Source organism: Hevea brasiliensis, chromosome 12 (assembly GCF_030052815.1).
Source record: "Hevea brasiliensis isolate MT/VB/25A 57/8 chromosome 12, ASM3005281v1, whole genome shotgun sequence".
In the NCBI taxonomy this organism is placed as follows: domain Eukaryota; kingdom Viridiplantae; phylum Streptophyta; class Magnoliopsida; order Malpighiales; family Euphorbiaceae; genus Hevea; species Hevea brasiliensis.
The window spans coordinates 6,445,946-6,462,966 of NC_079504.1; the positions used below are offsets into that span (position 1 = coordinate 6,445,946).

General features: G+C 36.2%; 1 protein-coding gene across 7 annotated transcripts; it reads right to left on the bottom strand.

Annotated features, from left to right (window-relative positions):
• Nucleotides 1–6,951: 6,951 nt before the first annotated feature.
• Nucleotides 6,952–13,564, bottom strand: LOC110635067 (inositol-tetrakisphosphate 1-kinase 3). Of its 7 annotated transcripts, none has more exons than XR_009141941.1 (11): nucleotides 13,058–13,562; nucleotides 12,183–12,264; nucleotides 11,849–11,881; nucleotides 9,969–10,089; nucleotides 9,733–9,825; nucleotides 9,398–9,517; nucleotides 9,127–9,303; nucleotides 8,676–8,731; nucleotides 8,487–8,571; nucleotides 8,002–8,284; nucleotides 6,952–7,410 (listed from the first exon to the last, which is right to left on the bottom strand). XR_009141941.1 is itself a non-coding variant. In XM_021784258.2 (10 exons), the coding sequence occupies exons 1-10, from the start codon at nucleotides 13,282–13,284 to the stop codon at nucleotides 8,196–8,198; spliced, it is 1,083 nt and encodes a 360-aa protein (XP_021639950.2). In that variant the 5' UTR covers nucleotides 13,285–13,562; the 3' UTR covers nucleotides 7,778–8,195. The 7 variants fall into 7 exon arrangements, 2 of the variants coding, with proteins under 2 accessions (XP_021639950.2, XP_057986912.1); XR_009141942.1 differs by lacking the exon at nucleotides 6,952–7,410 and adding an exon at nucleotides 7,778–7,909; XM_021784258.2 differs by lacking the exon at nucleotides 6,952–7,410 and having other exon boundaries at nucleotides 7,778–8,284.
• Between the last annotated feature and the right edge of the window lie 3,457 nt (nucleotides 13,565–17,021).

Below are 17,021 nucleotides of genomic sequence, written 5' to 3' on the forward strand. Positions count from 1 at the left end.
ATAAACTTTGATGATTTTTAAAAATTAATTTAAAGACCATGTGGCAAAACTAAAAATATATTTGGAGTCTACGTATTTTTCTGAGTTTTCTGGAATTTTTTCAGAATTTTTGGACCTCGTTTTTGGTCTAGAGGCAGAGTAAAAATTCAAAATTTTGTATCTTGAATCGGACCGGCCGAACCGAACTGGACTGGATCGGACCGATTTAATCGGACCGGCCTTTTCCTTTTTCTTCTTTCCTTCCCCGCGCGCGTCAACCTCTCTTCCTTCTCTCTCTCTTTTCTCTCTCCGCCTCGGCCACCACCTCTCCGCACCTCCCACCCGGCACCGCCTTCCAGCCTCCCCAGCCAGTCGGCCGCCGCCCCAAACGGCCGGAAAACGCGCGCGAACTCCCTCCCTCCCGCGCTAGGCGTTTTGGCTTCCCCGGCCAAAATTCGGCCGATCCGGCCACCAATTGGACCGGGTCTTGTGTCTAAAATCATCTACTCGGCGAGAGCTTTCCATAGACACCAAGAACGCCTTAATCCATCGAGCGGTTTGTCCAATTTTTGCTCGGGAAGTTTTTAGCCCATTTCAATTTTTGGACTAGATTTCTCGAAAACCGTGAATCCCACGAGAAAACAGAGAGTACCAGAGCGCTCCACACGTCGAGAGCTTCGCGGGGATATAAATTTCAAAATTTTTTGACACCGTTTTTCGGTGGGTCCCATGGAACTTCGCAGTGTTTTTCCGAGCATTAAATGAGCTTAGAAAATTCTGAAAAATTTATGTACTAACCCCCGTGTTATGGGCTTCGTGTAGGTATCCTCAATTCGCGGAAATTCGACAGTTGTCCGGGTCTGTGAATTTCCGGCCAGACAGACCCGTTACCGGAAAAGTCTCCGAATTGGATCGAGGTTTTGGCTATCCCCCCATTGTCAGACGTCCCGAGCGCGTCCCCAAAGTCGGAATCGGCAAAGGTAAACCCGAACCTTGCTTTTTCGTAATTTTCTAGTGCTTAAATAGGATTAAAAATCCATAAAATATTCGTGGTAGCTTAGAAAATTATGATTCTTTTTGCAATAGCCTAGTAATATTGCTAAGGACCGCGGGGCAAAGTTTTAGAATTTTTAGAGCTTATTTGGGCAGTTTTTGCAAAAATGGTCAATTATAGGGACTAAATTAAAATTTTACATGTTGTGATGGATGATTGATTTAGTGGGCCCAGGAGGGGCTGTGTGATGTGATTGAGTTGTGGACATATGGATTGTGAATATAGAAGTGTGTTTTGAGCCCTTTTGCAGGTTGGGTAGGTCCTAGGTATAGGGGAGACTCTGTCGGATTTTCGGCACGACTTAGGACGTATTGGTCTTTTTCTTTGTTTGTATTGAGTCAAATTTATTAAATGATTGTAATAAAATTGTCAGGTGAGCCGGGACAGCCTTCTTCCTCCGCCCAGCCGCCTCAGTGACCATCGTCAAGTCTGTGAGTAAAATATTAATTTTAATTGTAATTTCACTATTATTATATGTTCAAGCATGCCCATGCATCACTTATATGCATATATTTATGTAGTTAAACTCTAGGCACGATTTATGTTGCATTGATAACTGTTAAAGTGCCGTGGATGTTGTTGTGGTAATTTGGAGCAGTGTGCGTGCGTTGGTGTGCGTGTGATGTGGTGTGGACTATGGACAGGACGGGTAGTCACGGCTTGAGTTCTTCGCTGGGACCCGATCCTTCGGGGGGTAGTCACGGCTTGAGTTCTTCGCTGGGACTCCCGATTTGGTTTATTAAGCGAAAGTCCGGCTTGAGTTCTTCGCTGGCACTAGGTTGGATTTAAGAGAGCTGTATAGGGGATCAGCTCTCATATATTATGATTGATGCTACAGGATGCGTGAGTGCTCCAAATTACCTTTTTGATGTTATGATGTGAAAATATTGTTGATGTTGCATTTCACTCTACAGGGTGCATTAGTTTTAGATAGTTATAGAGATTATGGTAAAAATTGATATTTTACTCTCTGAGTCGAACGCTCACTCCTGTTCAAAAATTTTTCCAGGCCACAGGTCGATTACTAATGTTTGTATAAACTTGTTAAATCTTAGAATTTCCGCATGTGTTAGAAATGTTTATTTGATTTGGGTCTGTAAACTAAATTATTATTTTGGACCTGTAAACTTAATATTCTATGCATGTTTGATGGATTGGATGAGGGAGCTGAGCACCCATTTATTTTTATGCTGATGAGTATGTGGAGGGTGAGCTGAGCTCCCCAATTGAGTATTTATTGTGTTTACAGGTCGGGTGAGTCGAAAACTCCCCGTTGGAAAGTCCATTTTATGGCCGGACTCTGTCCGTTTGGTTTCTTGAAATTGGGCCCAAATGGGCCTTAGAATTGGGTAAATGAACAGTTAGGCTTACTACGGGCCTCGGGGGCTTTAGGCTGGCCCAGGTACTAGTGCCGGTCCGGCCCATAGGTTGGGTCGTGACATATTTATTTTTAGATATATATATATATATATATATATATATATATATATATATATATATATATATATATATATATATATTATTTTTGAAATTAAATATATATCTACAATCTGAAAACCCAGTTCAATAATAACTCTTATCCCATTCTACACCTAATAGAACTCTTGAAATATATATATATACCCTAATCATCTCTTTCGCTAAACTTTGCTCTCAAAACCTGTTTGTCACCTCCTTTTTCTATCAAATACTCTCAACAGAAAATCCCTAAATTTTTATTTCTCTATTCATCATATTTGATTCTGTTTTCAAGGTAAAAATTCTCATTCTTTATTCAATAATGGGTGAATTTTATTTTATTTTCTTTCATTGATTTGTTACAACTACCCTAGAAATTTTTTTTTTCTTTGATCATTAGTATTGAATTGGGTTGATCATAATTGCTGTTAGACAATAATTAATTAATATATATATATATATATAAGTTATTATATTTTGTTATTATTGATATTTTTCTTTAATATTTTGGGTGTGTAGGAGATTTGAATATTCAATCAGCCAGTTGAAATTGTCTCTCTTCTATTGAAATAACTATTGTCTTGGAGGTTCCAGGTGAGTGGTAATTATAGTACATGACACCGTTTTAGTCATTTTTAAAATTTCTTAGCATTAAGTTTGTTATTAAATGAAATTGTAAATCAATATTTTAATAATTATTTTATATGTGATTTTCTAGAGTTTTATTTTATTATTGAATTTTATTTCGATTTTGATTAAATAATAGATTTTGTCAACTATCTCTGCATTAGACCCATTAGGATTCCGGGAACAGGTCTTTAATGTATTTATATTGATTGATATTTGATTATAAAATTTACCGATGAGTTATATTGAATTGATTTGAGATTGATTTGATTTTATTGACTCTCTGAAACTATTGAAATACACTATTGGAATTGCACTATCAGTTATTATTTGCTATCTGAAATTTTTTATTGATTTTGATTGATTTGTACAAATTGATTTTCTAGTTTGAATTGGTACCTGTGCCCAGTATCTGTTTCTGTTATCTGGCCCCGCCGTATGGACTATCACGGTATTAGGTTGCATAGTCGAGTCATGCATCATTGCAGTTTATGGTTTGCATTAGTATTATATGCATTGATATCTGTGAAGGAGGAGGAAGGTATCTAATATCTGGTAGCGCATTTACCATCTGGCCTTTGATGATGTGGGATATCATCACCCTGGTGCACTGTACCATAAAACTTTTATTGAATGAATTTCTTTTATATATATGTTTTATGAAGTTATTTTATTAATGATTTTAACAGCATGAGCATGATGTTATTGAATAGAAAATTTATTGTGAAATTAATCAAGCGTCTGCTTGTTCCTATTCCGTTGTATGCTATAATTATCATTCATTGAGTATCTAGCTCAAACCACATTTTCTCTGTCTGTTATCTGTTTCAAATCAGTAGAATTCTGTAGCTGATCCAAATATTCAGTCCATTTTCTGGAGAGGGACAACTTTGATTTGTTCTCAGAGTATGCCCGAATTCATGTTTTCTCGGGCTAATAATTAGTTTAGTTTATTGAACAGTTTAAGTTTTTATTGAAATCTGTAGAGACTCCGCAGTTTACCTATGGGATATTTATGATGTTTATTCAACATTTTGTTTATTTGGATTTTGTCTATTTTTGGGATTAGTAAGTGACAATATATTCATTCAAGATACTCTGATAAGGCTTGCATGATTTAAGAATACTTAAATTATGCGCCAGTCACGGTTCAAAATTTTGGATCGTGACAAAAATGTAATGGCCTGACCCACTGGTGATATTGTCCGCTTTGAACCGAAGCCCTAACAGTTTTAAAACGCGTAGCTAGGGGTTACGAACCATCAACTTATAAACACAGCATCTCTCCCGTGTTTTGTCGATGTGGGATTTACCTAGGGTGTTACAGATTCTCTTTGCCTCCTCTATTTAGCATTATTAAGAGGGGGGAAATTCGTCCTGAAGGGATAGAAGAGAGGGATGCTTTCCCATAATAATATAGCAGATTAATACAAGTCAGCTGGATGCTTTCGCATGCATATCTGTATAAGGTGTTGTTTTCACTTTTCAGCAAATACAAATCAATGTTAAAACAAAGCCAGCTTAATTCCATTAAGTTTTCCTGTCCCAAAAATCAAAATCCAAGTATTATGTAATGCTCTAATGATGACGTAGATAACTTATATAGATGCATAAATATATTTTGAATTTATAGTATTACTTCATAATAACAAAGATTACGACTGATGTCATCCCTTGGAGTATTTTATTTGTAGTTACTTGTTGGTTTTTGTGGAAATGGAGGAACTCTTTGGTGTTTTTGAACAGCATTTTGTAAGACTCAGGCTTTCTTTGCAAAGGAGATTTTTAAATGCCAAAGATAATTGAGGGTTTTGCAATGAACTTGGATTAATGCTTGGTAACTATAACTGAGCTGTGGGGAGTATTGTAGGATTTGAAATCACAAAATGGATCTTAGCTAGCTAATTTAGCACACTTTTCTGCACCATATACATTCTTAACCAACGTTGAACAAGTATACACTGGATAGCTGATAGCTTGGGTGTACAATTTGTGGCAGGTGCTGGTTGAAGTAGACGGTAGAAGTGCGATTAAGATGTTAAATAAGAAGCAATTACTATCAGATGATCGATCATGCTTCTGGGCTTATTCGTGGCATTAAGCAACTCTTGAAAAGGGATCGGAGTATGAGAATTTATTATATTTACAGAGAGACTAATAATTATGCAGATTGATTGATTACTGTGATAATTTATTCTAAATTAGAGATTCATCTTCTAAATTTAGATATTCTTGTCCTTGATGATAGTTTTCTACCTATACAATATTCTATTCCTTTATTTCAAACAAATAAACAAATAAAAGACAAGCTTATCCTTTGGTGATAGTCATCACTTGGCAGGAAAAAAGAACTACCCTTAAGCCTATATATAAATTCTTCATGCCACCTGGTACAAATTCCCTTATCATGACACGTACACCTTGCTTCACTTTATCTCTTTTTTCAGGGCCCATGTTTTGTTCAAAATATCTCTTTATTTAATGGAAAAGGAAAGGAAGCAATTTCTGCTTGTCTGATTACCTCTTTTTCAATGCATCATCTCTTATTACTTGAACTTACACCTTATCTATAGCTCACTTACAAATATCTGAAGACTAGATCTGCATAAATATCACATATGGGCACTGTTATTGGTTTCTTCCTGTGGGCTTCCTGCTTCCTCAGCTTTTACTCATCCATTTTTTTTATTTAGTCCATTACCAATTGTAAACTCCACCTGAGTTTTAGTTCACCAGTATATTCGTGCGTTTTCTGGTGTAAAAGACCACTATAATTGTTTCTTCAAAGCCAAAGAAGGCGGCAACAGTACACCCTCTGAAGAAGATAAAGCCACTGTTTCCTCTGCTTCTGCTGCTGATAATGGAGATGGTGATGGTGACAGTGCTACTGAGGCTGCTTTATCTTGTACTTCAGCCTTACAAGCATCAGTTACGAGTGGGTAGTTGGCTGTTTGTGGCTTTATCATCTGTTTCTTTTTTATTTGAGATTTTCTTTTGGGTGTTTTCAGTTTATGTACTGTTGTTCTAGTTCTTTATTAATAATAAGGCTTTTTTCCTTCTGGAGAAGTGTTATATTGATATGAATCTGATAGACTTGATTGCCTTGGGAAGAGGCAATATTGTTTCATATCAGATTTCAAGTATGCATTTTCTGCATATATATTCGCTTTCCTGTATCAGGAGAACTATACCAGAAGAAAGGAATCATAGATTTGTTCGTTCTAGTTCAATTCCTTTCCACTAATATAACTTTATGGTTGTATAATAGATGTTAAAATTATTGTGTGGAACGGCTTCTTCCATTTTGATATTTGAAATATTAGAGTCCCAAATCGAAAACCAGCATCTAATGATCTGTTATGATTTTGGAGATCAGTGAAGCATTTTTCAGAGGAATAAGATAGAAAGAAAAAGTGAGATCCACATGTAAAAATGGGTGCAAATTTCAAATGTAATATGTCTTGGAAAAGTCAATAAGCATTAAGAAAGGGTTGAGAAGAGACGTGTTAGATATTTTCAAGATAAAACGAAAAGGTGGAGACTTTACTATGTAACATGTGTTGTAAATGTCAATAAGCTTTGAGAATGACAGAAAGGTTGAAGGGAGACATGTTAGATATTTTATTGGACACGTCAGTTCAAGTCAGAGAGGGGAAAAACTTTAAAAACACAATGTTTTGTTTTATGTACAATGGTCACATTATTATCATTGATCATGGTTGCTCTCAATAAAATTCTTAAGGGAGGGAGGTTAAGAAAGTACAAGAACATGCCTTCGAATATTATACAAATCTGAAGCCAGCTGCATTCCAAGGAGCCCTGCATCTGATGTGTTATTCATTTTCAAGATGATATCTGAATACTTCTGCTAATCAAAACAGTCTAATGTACATTACCAGAACAATGTGTACGGAAGAGTGAAGACTATCCTAACCAGTGAAGCACCGGCCAAATGTGTTTTATTTAATTTTTACAACTCATATTTCAGTTATACATTGAATTTATTAAGCTAAATTGCTACGAGTTTGACATAATTTTTGTTTTCCTTAATGATTGTGCTACTTTTTGTCGTATGCATAATCTCCCCAATTTGATTCATCTAGACTCGTGATTTTATTCAATCCCCAGTTTAAGAAAAATCATCTCAGCAAGTCGCCATGTCCTGTCCATTTGTGGGTTTAAGTTGCTGGATTGAATTTTCTACACATTCGAGCGTCGACAGTGGCTTCACGTGCAATATTTCATGAATCGTAGCAAAAAATTGATAGCCCCCACTCCTCCTTTTCTTCTCTCTGCAAAATATCCAGACATTAGACTATAGATGAATCTACCAACATTTTATAACCATATGCCAGGCAGAACAAATTTCTTGAAAGCTCTATTCCTTTCCAGGCTTGTTTCACACATGCCTAGCAGATTCCTTTAGTGTTAGTTTTTTTTTTTTTTTTTTTTTTTGGGACCAGTCTGCCACATCCATCACATGGCTTCATTTTATTCCTTAGGATTTGAAATTTATAATGCAACTCATACAATCTAGCAACCGCATATGCTTTGCTAATTGGACAACTTATGAATGTTACTAAAATAAGTACCCTGTAACATGAGCAGCAACATACATTCAAAAAGACACAAGTGCAGGTGCGTAAATGGCATCTTGGCTTAGAAGAAAAGTGAGCTGTATTATTGTACAAGCGTTAAATACATGCCAGCGGGGATGCTCTCCCAAAAGGAATGTCTATACAGACAATATGACATGGTTTCTGTTTACAATTCACCAACTGCTCATAGAACCTTGGAACAACATAAAATGATTGTAAGACAAGCATATCATATTGAGCTAATCCAGCTGAAGCTTCAAGGAGATGTGAAAGTCAGGGTCCTACCAGCAAGTCAGTAGCTACAGAAGTTGAAGGGTGGGAGCATTGCGCATGTCCTCCTCCAGCCGCTGGCAGGAACTACATTATGCTATTACATGGTTTAGCAAAGCAAGAGCTCTCATCCCACAAACACTTATTCAAGCAACATCATGATTTTCATATAGTGCAATTCTTATGTCAGAAACACTTCCCAACAGTTCCTAGGAGGATCTTTTCTTGTATTGACTCTGCCCCAGGCTCAACAGGAAGTCTGTAAATATATGCTCATATTCTGGCATTTTCCCATATCCTGCAATATTAAAATATCACGTTAAGTGTGTCTTTGACTCTTCCAGGCCAAATTAATGCAAAAACTATTAAGGGCTTCAAAGAGAGTGTATAATGGTAAGCCCTAGTGATCTTGGCACAATTTCAATGAAAACTTTTTCGCATGATTGAGAAAATTTCTTGTGCAAAATGGCAACCCAAAATAAGAATAAATTTTCACTTGCCAGGGAAATAGTTGATGTCAATGACAAAAAATTGATCTCTGGTCCCATGCTCTCGGATTATGTCTAAATTGAACAGCCGGAGACCCTGCACATAATAATTAATAATAAAGTAAATGCAAAATGACAGAGGCGATGACAATATGTATGCAGGTGAAAATCTGAAAGACAATACAAGTAAAGAACTACTACCAGTCGGCGACGAAGTTCCTTTGCAAGTTTCTCGAGTAAGGGTTGTGGAGGAAGCTCTGCAGCAGGAGATAACCATGTTAGAGCTCAACAAAATTCAATTTCACTTTTGGGGCCTAAAGAAAATCCACCTTTCACCTCAAAAGGGGGCAGAATGGACCAATGAAGTACTGGAGTTCAACTTTACCCACTAGCTTGGGTCCCAGAAATTTATCCTAGCATTCACCCAATACATATGAGACCAAAGGAACTATACATTCCCTGGAAAAGTAGTTCATGCTGAGAGCACAATGCTGGAAGGACCGATGCACCAAACCACCCCCACCCAAGAATATGACTTATTTCTCCTATAACCATCAAAAAAATTAAGAACATATACCCCACCCTGCAATTCACGAATTTCAAAAGGAGATGAGAACAATACAAAAGTAAGACGGGTCACAGGACAACTCACCAGCAACACCAGGATCCAGATCAGCATCGTCTGCAGAAGCTGCTGCACAGGAAACCCGTGGAAAACGGAAGACGCCTTCACTATTGGAGAGTTCCCGTTTACAGACATCAGGTAAAGAGAACCGCCGAACCACCTTAATAGCCTCCCCTACAATATAAACTTTGAAGAGAACACCTCCTATAACCATGATCAAAGAGGATATGTGTGGAGTCATTTCTCACCAATGGTACTGCTAAATTAATAGGGAAAAAAAAAAATTATAACATCATACCATGGTTTACAAACTCCTGAAGAACAAGTGGAGGTTCAAGTTTCTGAAGGGAGGGCTGATCATAAGCAAGTGATAATTCATGGGACTTTGCACTCCCATCGGCAACTAGTGGCTTTGCAACTGAAAATTCATGGGAATTAAAATAATTTAGGATGAATTACCAGGAAATGGGAAAGAAGTTACAGGTGTTATCTCCTGATGATTTCCTGAATTCAGTAACAATCGAAGCAAATATTTACATTGTAATCTAAAAATAAGTTTCCAGCCAAATTGATGCACAGCCACGGCTAAAGAGACTATCACATTAGGAAATTTTATGCACAAAAGATACACACCAATTGGTAGCATCAGCCCAGCTTTTGTGACTGCATCAGGGATGGATGCTGCATCTTTTTTGATAACTAATTGCCTGGGAACATCTACTTTACCTGCATTGTAAGAGTTTCAGAGAAAGAAACAAATAAGAAGGAAAGAGGGACAGAGGTTGGTGAAAACAGAGACTGTACTGGTCAATTTCAGACAAAATCTACATTCCAAATTTAACATCTATGAGATGAATGTGAGAACTTGCCATAGGAGTTTGACAAATTCATATCAGCAACACACTGAAGCATAGACTGGCGATTGTGTAAATGTTGAATTGCATCTGGAGGATCGAGAACAGTAACTTCTGGATGAGTCCTTCTGTAGTCCTGCAATTAAAGGCAAATAAAAGGTAAGGGCCACTCTTAAAACAGAAAATTTTTGCCAGAGACACAGTGAAAGATAAAACCTAACAGGATCATATCATTAGATTCTTGAGGCATTCCTAGACAAATCTAAGAGGTGAGGAATACTATGCTCATTGAAATCGATACATAATTATTGCAAATAAATGACATGAAGAAATAAGTACTGCAGATAATTTTGCTAGTGTCAATAGCACCTATAAAAAAAGAACACAAAGTGAGCTGCAGTGCTTCAATTTTCAGAAAAGCTCTTACCCAGGACCTAATATTTCAAAACATTGCTCTTCGAACCAATATTTGAAGCTTTCGGGTTCCAACTCCTCTAAGTTCGGCCAATGATGATTCTATTATCTCATTTCAAATATATAAACCAAAATTTTTATACTGCAATGAAGATTGCCAATAATGTACAAATAACATAAGATACCAATTAACAATTATGACTAACCAGATTTAGTAATAATGCTGCCCCAACATAGATGATAAATTATATAACAATGACACGAGGCCAAAAAAAAGGACAAGAAAAATATTGCTAATTGGAATCTTACACGCTTATGAAGATCATATCTAATCCATTAATACTCGCTATTCTTAAACATAAGAAACACCAATCACACTTCTTAAGCCTACAGATTCTTTACAAATTGATATTAGGACAAGGGATTAGCAAAACATGCGAAATGACTACTAATGCAAATTGGAGAGCCAAAAATAACTAGTTAAAATACAGATAACCAGTCCTTGCCTCTAACAACATTACAAAGAACAGGAAACGAATGAAAAGATGTTAGTAAATAGTGAAACTTCTCTGCTGTTGTCATCTTATCTCAAGCAGACACTGTTTAGCTTGGTCCATTTTATAGGTTGTATAACTTTATTGGTGAGAAAAAGACAATGCAAAATGAATAATAGCAGTCAGACAATCCTATTTTACTTGCAAAAGCAGATATTCAGTTATTCGCAATAACATGGACGTCAAGCATGATATTATGGACAAGCAATGCAGAGTTAAAGCAGCAAGTAAAGCTCAAGTAATATTCATATGAATTCATGGAAGCACCAGACCAGAATGCTTAAGCCTTATCATAAGTCAAAAGTAACTGGATTAGAACACCAGAACCTTAATCTAGAGGAGGTCAGAAAGTTTGCAGTTAATATCCTACCATGTTTAACTATTAATTGGTGCCAGCAATCCAAGAAAGTATATATGTAAGGGATGCTTGTTCAGACAGCCTGATCCTAGAAGATGATGAATAGCTAAGACTAGAATATAGGTACAAAAGATTTTGAACCAGGGATGAGAAGCCATCTCACATTCAGCAGACGAAAAGGAGGTAACACCGCAGCCATCTAAAAATCAGCTGATTAAAAGGAGTTAACAGTGAAAGAGCTTTTTTTTTTTTGGCAAATGATGCTTAGGAAAACATGAAAGAATCAGCTAGATGGTCATGGAAGTAGAAAAAAGCCTCACTTGCTGCCTTGACCTCAACTATCAAGTCATGATGTATGGAGGAGGAAGGAGCAAGCACTCTGCAAATTATGTCAGACAGGAACAAGATTTAAGCATTTTAAAGTTGGTGATATTTGATCCTTTGCCTTGACTGATATTGTATGGCATTCAAGTTATCATGCAAAAACAATATCATAATTGATCTACCCCCTAAAATTCAGATGTTCATAAGGCAAAAATAGAGATGATGAAAGCAGATAAGAGGCCAACCTCAAGAATCTGTCGCCACTCCTTTCCAGTTAGCTGCATTAGAAATTAAAAAGCAAAGACATTGACATGTGTCAGATAAGAGCAATTATAAATGTCAAACTCTATACATCCTGTATAGATGCAAGTAAAAACTGCTAAACATAAATTTTTATGAGCCCATCAATCCATCCTTAAAATCTTTGCCCATTGACACTTCTGTCAAAAATCACGGTAGTCTCATTAAGCTCAGGATGAAACCCAAAAGACAATTATGCAATTTCAGAAATATTTATCATATAAGAAGTCCAAAAAGGCAGGAAAGCAACTTAGAATTTAAAACCAAAAGAAACGTAACCTTGTGCAACACAATGTCGAAAGGGCCTTGATCTGAAAGGGGCCTGTTTTGATCAATTGCAACAAATAATATCCCTTTATTCCTGCACAAATACCAACATCTTACACATTAGTACCCAAAAAAAAAAAAAGGATAACCAATGAGAAAGAAATGAATACAAAGGTTAATGCAAACAAGAAATTCAACTTACAAAACCAAAACAAAAATATTGCTTCCCCTCATTATTACATACCAATAAATCAGTACAAGCAAAAGTGTTATCACACAATTACTACATTCAGAGATGCTTAGTTATATTCAAAACTGAGAATATAACCATGGATAACAAATCATTGGCATTGTTACATAACTCATATGCTGATAAATATGCACCAAAACGACCATGCTGACTGCTGATTTCGATGGAATAATGCATAATTTAAGTTGCAGTTATTGCCAAGATAGAGAATCGGAAACGGTACTATGATGCTCCATACAATAAGCTTATGTCACAGAAGTAATTGCACTGATTTATAAAGAAAATGACTGAAAAGTGTATTTGAAAAATATAACAGAAATCTTCTGACTTATTAGGAGTTGGAGTGGCCACTTGAACAGTTCCATAGATTTATTTTGATTTACTTCACTTTCTCGCCAGCCAAACGAAAAGGACAGAAGAATATTCCAGTTTCTTGACACCAAAGAATCCAAAACAGAAAAAAAAAATAAAACAAACAATGTGCAAAACCTTTGGAAAACAAATCTGTGGACACAGATAACTCAAAAAGGAACGAGTACTATATAGTATTCCCTTTGAATCGTTTGGAACTTTAGGATTTTAGTTCTATTTTTTTTTAGTTTTTTTGTTTTCAATGTATCGTTTTAATTTAATTTACCTAGCTAAACCCTCGAGCTTTGGCTGCAAGAAACTCTTAATTTTCTTGGAGGTAAGAGCGTAACCAACAACAACGAGTTTCCTCTGGAGAGAACGAGGAGGAGATGGAAGAAACCCAGCTTCTATGGAAGAAATCACCTCCTCTTCTTCTCCTTCTTCCTCTTCATATTCTTCTTCTCCTCGTTTCCCGTTTCTATGAAACGGTACAATCTCCTCGTGTAGCCTCATGCCTCTCTAAACTCTGAGAAATTCACCAAATGGTTTCCAGAAACTAAAAGAAGAGGAAATGCTGTTTTCGAGAAGAAAAGCTGTCGGAAATGAAGAGTGCTGTTTTCGTACCGGAAGAGATGCAGCGGAGCGAGATTTGCTTAAACGGATTTCGGAGGAAGAGAGGGGTATTTGGCGGAGAAGAGAAGGAAAAAGTCGGTTGAGAAAGTGGAGGGATGATAACGGAGATGTGGGATCACGAAATATGTGTGTGGGTGCGAGTATGAGAGAGAGAGAGAGTGGGGGTTTTATTTATATATATATGCGCGCAGAGCAGAGGATTACTTCTAGGACTATTTCTTTTTTTTTTAAAAAAAACAAATAAAAATAAAAATGGACGCGTTTATGCCCACCAAGTGACCTTTACTGTTCGTATCGCCGCTCGTTGTCCTAACGCGAACTCTTAATATTAAAAAATTGAAAAAATAATATATTTTATGAGACTGATTTTATTTTTATGTGAAAGTTTTAGAGATACTAAATAAAATCTTTTTTTTTTAATTTCACTAATATTAAAATTCAAGTCATTTTTATGAAAAATAATTTAATGATTAAATTGTTTTTATTTAAAATATTTATTAATTTAAAACAATTTTATGAATTATTTATAATACTTGGTCTTGAAATGATAAGTATTAATACATAGATAGAAATACATTTAATTGGATAAGAATGGAATGTGGAAGCTTCATCCAAATTTTGAAATGGCAGAAATTATTTTATACTGCAAGAATATGTTGTATGTGTTAGTGATTCAAATCATATGAAATTCCGTGACCGCTCAGGCAGTTGCATATGATCCAGATTGGGCATTAAATAGATGAGCTACCTTAGCAAACTTTCCCTCTTAATTAGATTGGCGGTTGGGTTGGATATACACGTGTCTCAATTTGCCATCTGTCTATATTGTTTATTATTCTCTATTTTAACAGTACAATAAATTTCATTAATTTAATGCTTTTTTTTTTTTTACTTCCATTTAATAAATATTATTATTTTTCATTTTTTGTGATGGAATTATTTCCTCGTGGTTTGTTGTGTCCTTTTTTTTTTCACACGTCATGCCATATTGCCATTTCCTATGTTTGGAAGTACCTTCTGGGAATTTGGCAAGGTAGATTCATAGGGTCCTATATTATCACAAATGCCAAAAATGCACAAATGCCAAGCTGAGCCTGCCTCTAGCATGCTAGAAACCTTTTTTTAAGGGTGAGTTACAGTGAAAGGCAGGTAATTTTCAAATAATATTAAACATATCACATGTCAATTCAACAGGAACTTATTGTATATTAAGTTGTTACATCGATTGTTTTAAATAACTTCTACCATCATGGGATGATCAGCTCCAATATTTTAAATATGTAGTGCCCTTTTCTTAAATAATATAAATAACAAGAGAATAGGTTGAGTAGGCATTAGTGGATTAGGTTTGATATTGATATGTGTTGATTAACAAATAAGGGATTGAATTGGATTTTTTATAAAAGCTCCTTTATAAGATTTCATCAAGGGATTTTCATTTAATTAAGCTACGTTGATATTTATATGAGATGACCAATGGTGTTATAGATTCTACCAATGGAGAAATTAAAAGAGGGGTTGAATTTTGCCTCCAATGCTTGGAACAGTGTCCAAGTGGCAGGGTTAGAGAGCCGATGAGCACCTACTTTTCATGGGATGGTCGCCACTCCAACAGTGGCAAACACTTGGGGCCATCACCCATGGAGTGGGGTGCCATTGGATTGAGACAATATTCCAACTTTTGTGGGGCAATAAAAACGTGCAATGATAGTGATCCTTAGTGCCTATGACTGCTCTTAGGTCACAACTAACAACGCTAAAATGGAGACCTCTCAGATAGACATAAAACATTAGAAAGGGAGGGGGGCGGGGGCGGGGGTGGGGGTGTCTGGTGTGGTGTGGAATACGCACAAAATGATGAACTCGTTGAAATAAAGTCAATGAATTATATGATTGTTGTTAGATGTGCAGAAAATTTGTCTCTTTAGCTTTTGTCAATCTTGATCTCCTAGTCTTAAAGGGGCCATCTAAATAAAGGGATTGCATTGCTGGTCTTCCACTATCACTATATTATTGATGTCATAGCCAAAATGTAAAGGAGATTAATAATGACGGAAGGAAATGTGCATGAATAGCTCAACAAGACTAATATGTGGAGGCATAAGCCACCTGAAATATTTGTTACCATCCGAAATAAGCATTGCTTGGCCTAAGCATTCCACATAAGCTTGGCCATGAGTCAAAAGGATTGAAGGAGGCTTGTTTTCCATGATTTTGATCTCTCATGATTCCAGCTAGAATGTGAAGTTACTGTTTCAATTTTAATCAATTCAGGTTGAAATCATTTAATAATTAAAATAATTTAAAATTATAATTTAAATGGAACCAGTCAGTTAAATTAAATTGTTAATTCCAATTCGATTTAATTCAAATTTAATAGAGTAAAACCACAACTAGTCCCCTCTTTCAATTTCGTACAAATTCAAGCTAAAAGATTATTTAATTTTATTCTCAATTTTAATCATACCAACTTCTATCCAATATCGGAGTAAACTGACAATCGGTTAGGCCAATTTCCATCAGCTGTTGCTCCATTTTGATTGTTGTTTCTCGCTGTTCAAGTTTCTATTTTATGTTGTCTCCCTTTGGAAATTTGCTTTTTGTTTAGATTTGATCTATTTCTTTTTTTGTGGAGTTATCATGTTCACTTTTTGCCTCTTGGTTATTTTGGTAACTCTGTACCGTTGATCCTATATCTTGCTCCCATTCTTTTCCAAGGTGGATGTTGGATCAAGCTTAGTTCACCTGTTTTTCTAATTCAATAAATTTCTCCTTTATTATCAAAAAAAAAAAAAATAATAAAAAAAAATAAAAATTGCAGATATTATTTTTTAATGGCGTTTCAGTACGTTAGGAAACATCCTGCGTGCACTAACGTTCAAACAGAACAGGAAACACATTAGAGGGCTCTTAACTCTTGCCTAAAGAACCTGTCCACCCAAAGTCCCTCGGTACCCCGTGTGACATATGATTTGATGTCAATGCTTAAAGATGTCATCAGAATTATTCACCGCGATTGCCCCACTAAGGAAAGACGCACACACTTGAACACCCTTGAAACAAGATTTTTCTCCTGAGAAAGATGCTTCTAATGCAGCGTTCACAATGTCCCAAATCGCAAAATCAACCAAGTTGGCTAAATATCCCTTCTGTCTCAACTCTCAACCACTAATCCCTTCAAATCAACAAGGTGAATGCTATCCAATTACCAATAGGATCCCTCCATTCCAACGGATCGCATGCTAGACTTCACAATTTCTCATATGAGATGGCCGATTGTCCAACAAATGAATTCTGTACCAGATAATTTCTTAACTCGATGTTGCCTCATCAATCATAGCCTCATAATGTTAAAAGCGTACACGCAGCACACAAGGCTCCCCGCCAAAACGGTTGTGGGAGGGTCACGTATTGTACGGTGCTTGCTCCAGCCATTCGGTAGCGAGCTCATTTCCACAACTATTACTTGTAACTTCTAATCACACAAGATTACAGATTATCTTTGTGATAAGGTGTGCACTCTCTTCAACCACAGGCGAATCAGATACGTAAAAAAGGGCTTGTGAAATAAGATTGATTAAATTACTATTGTTGCGATCCATAGAAATTCCTTATGA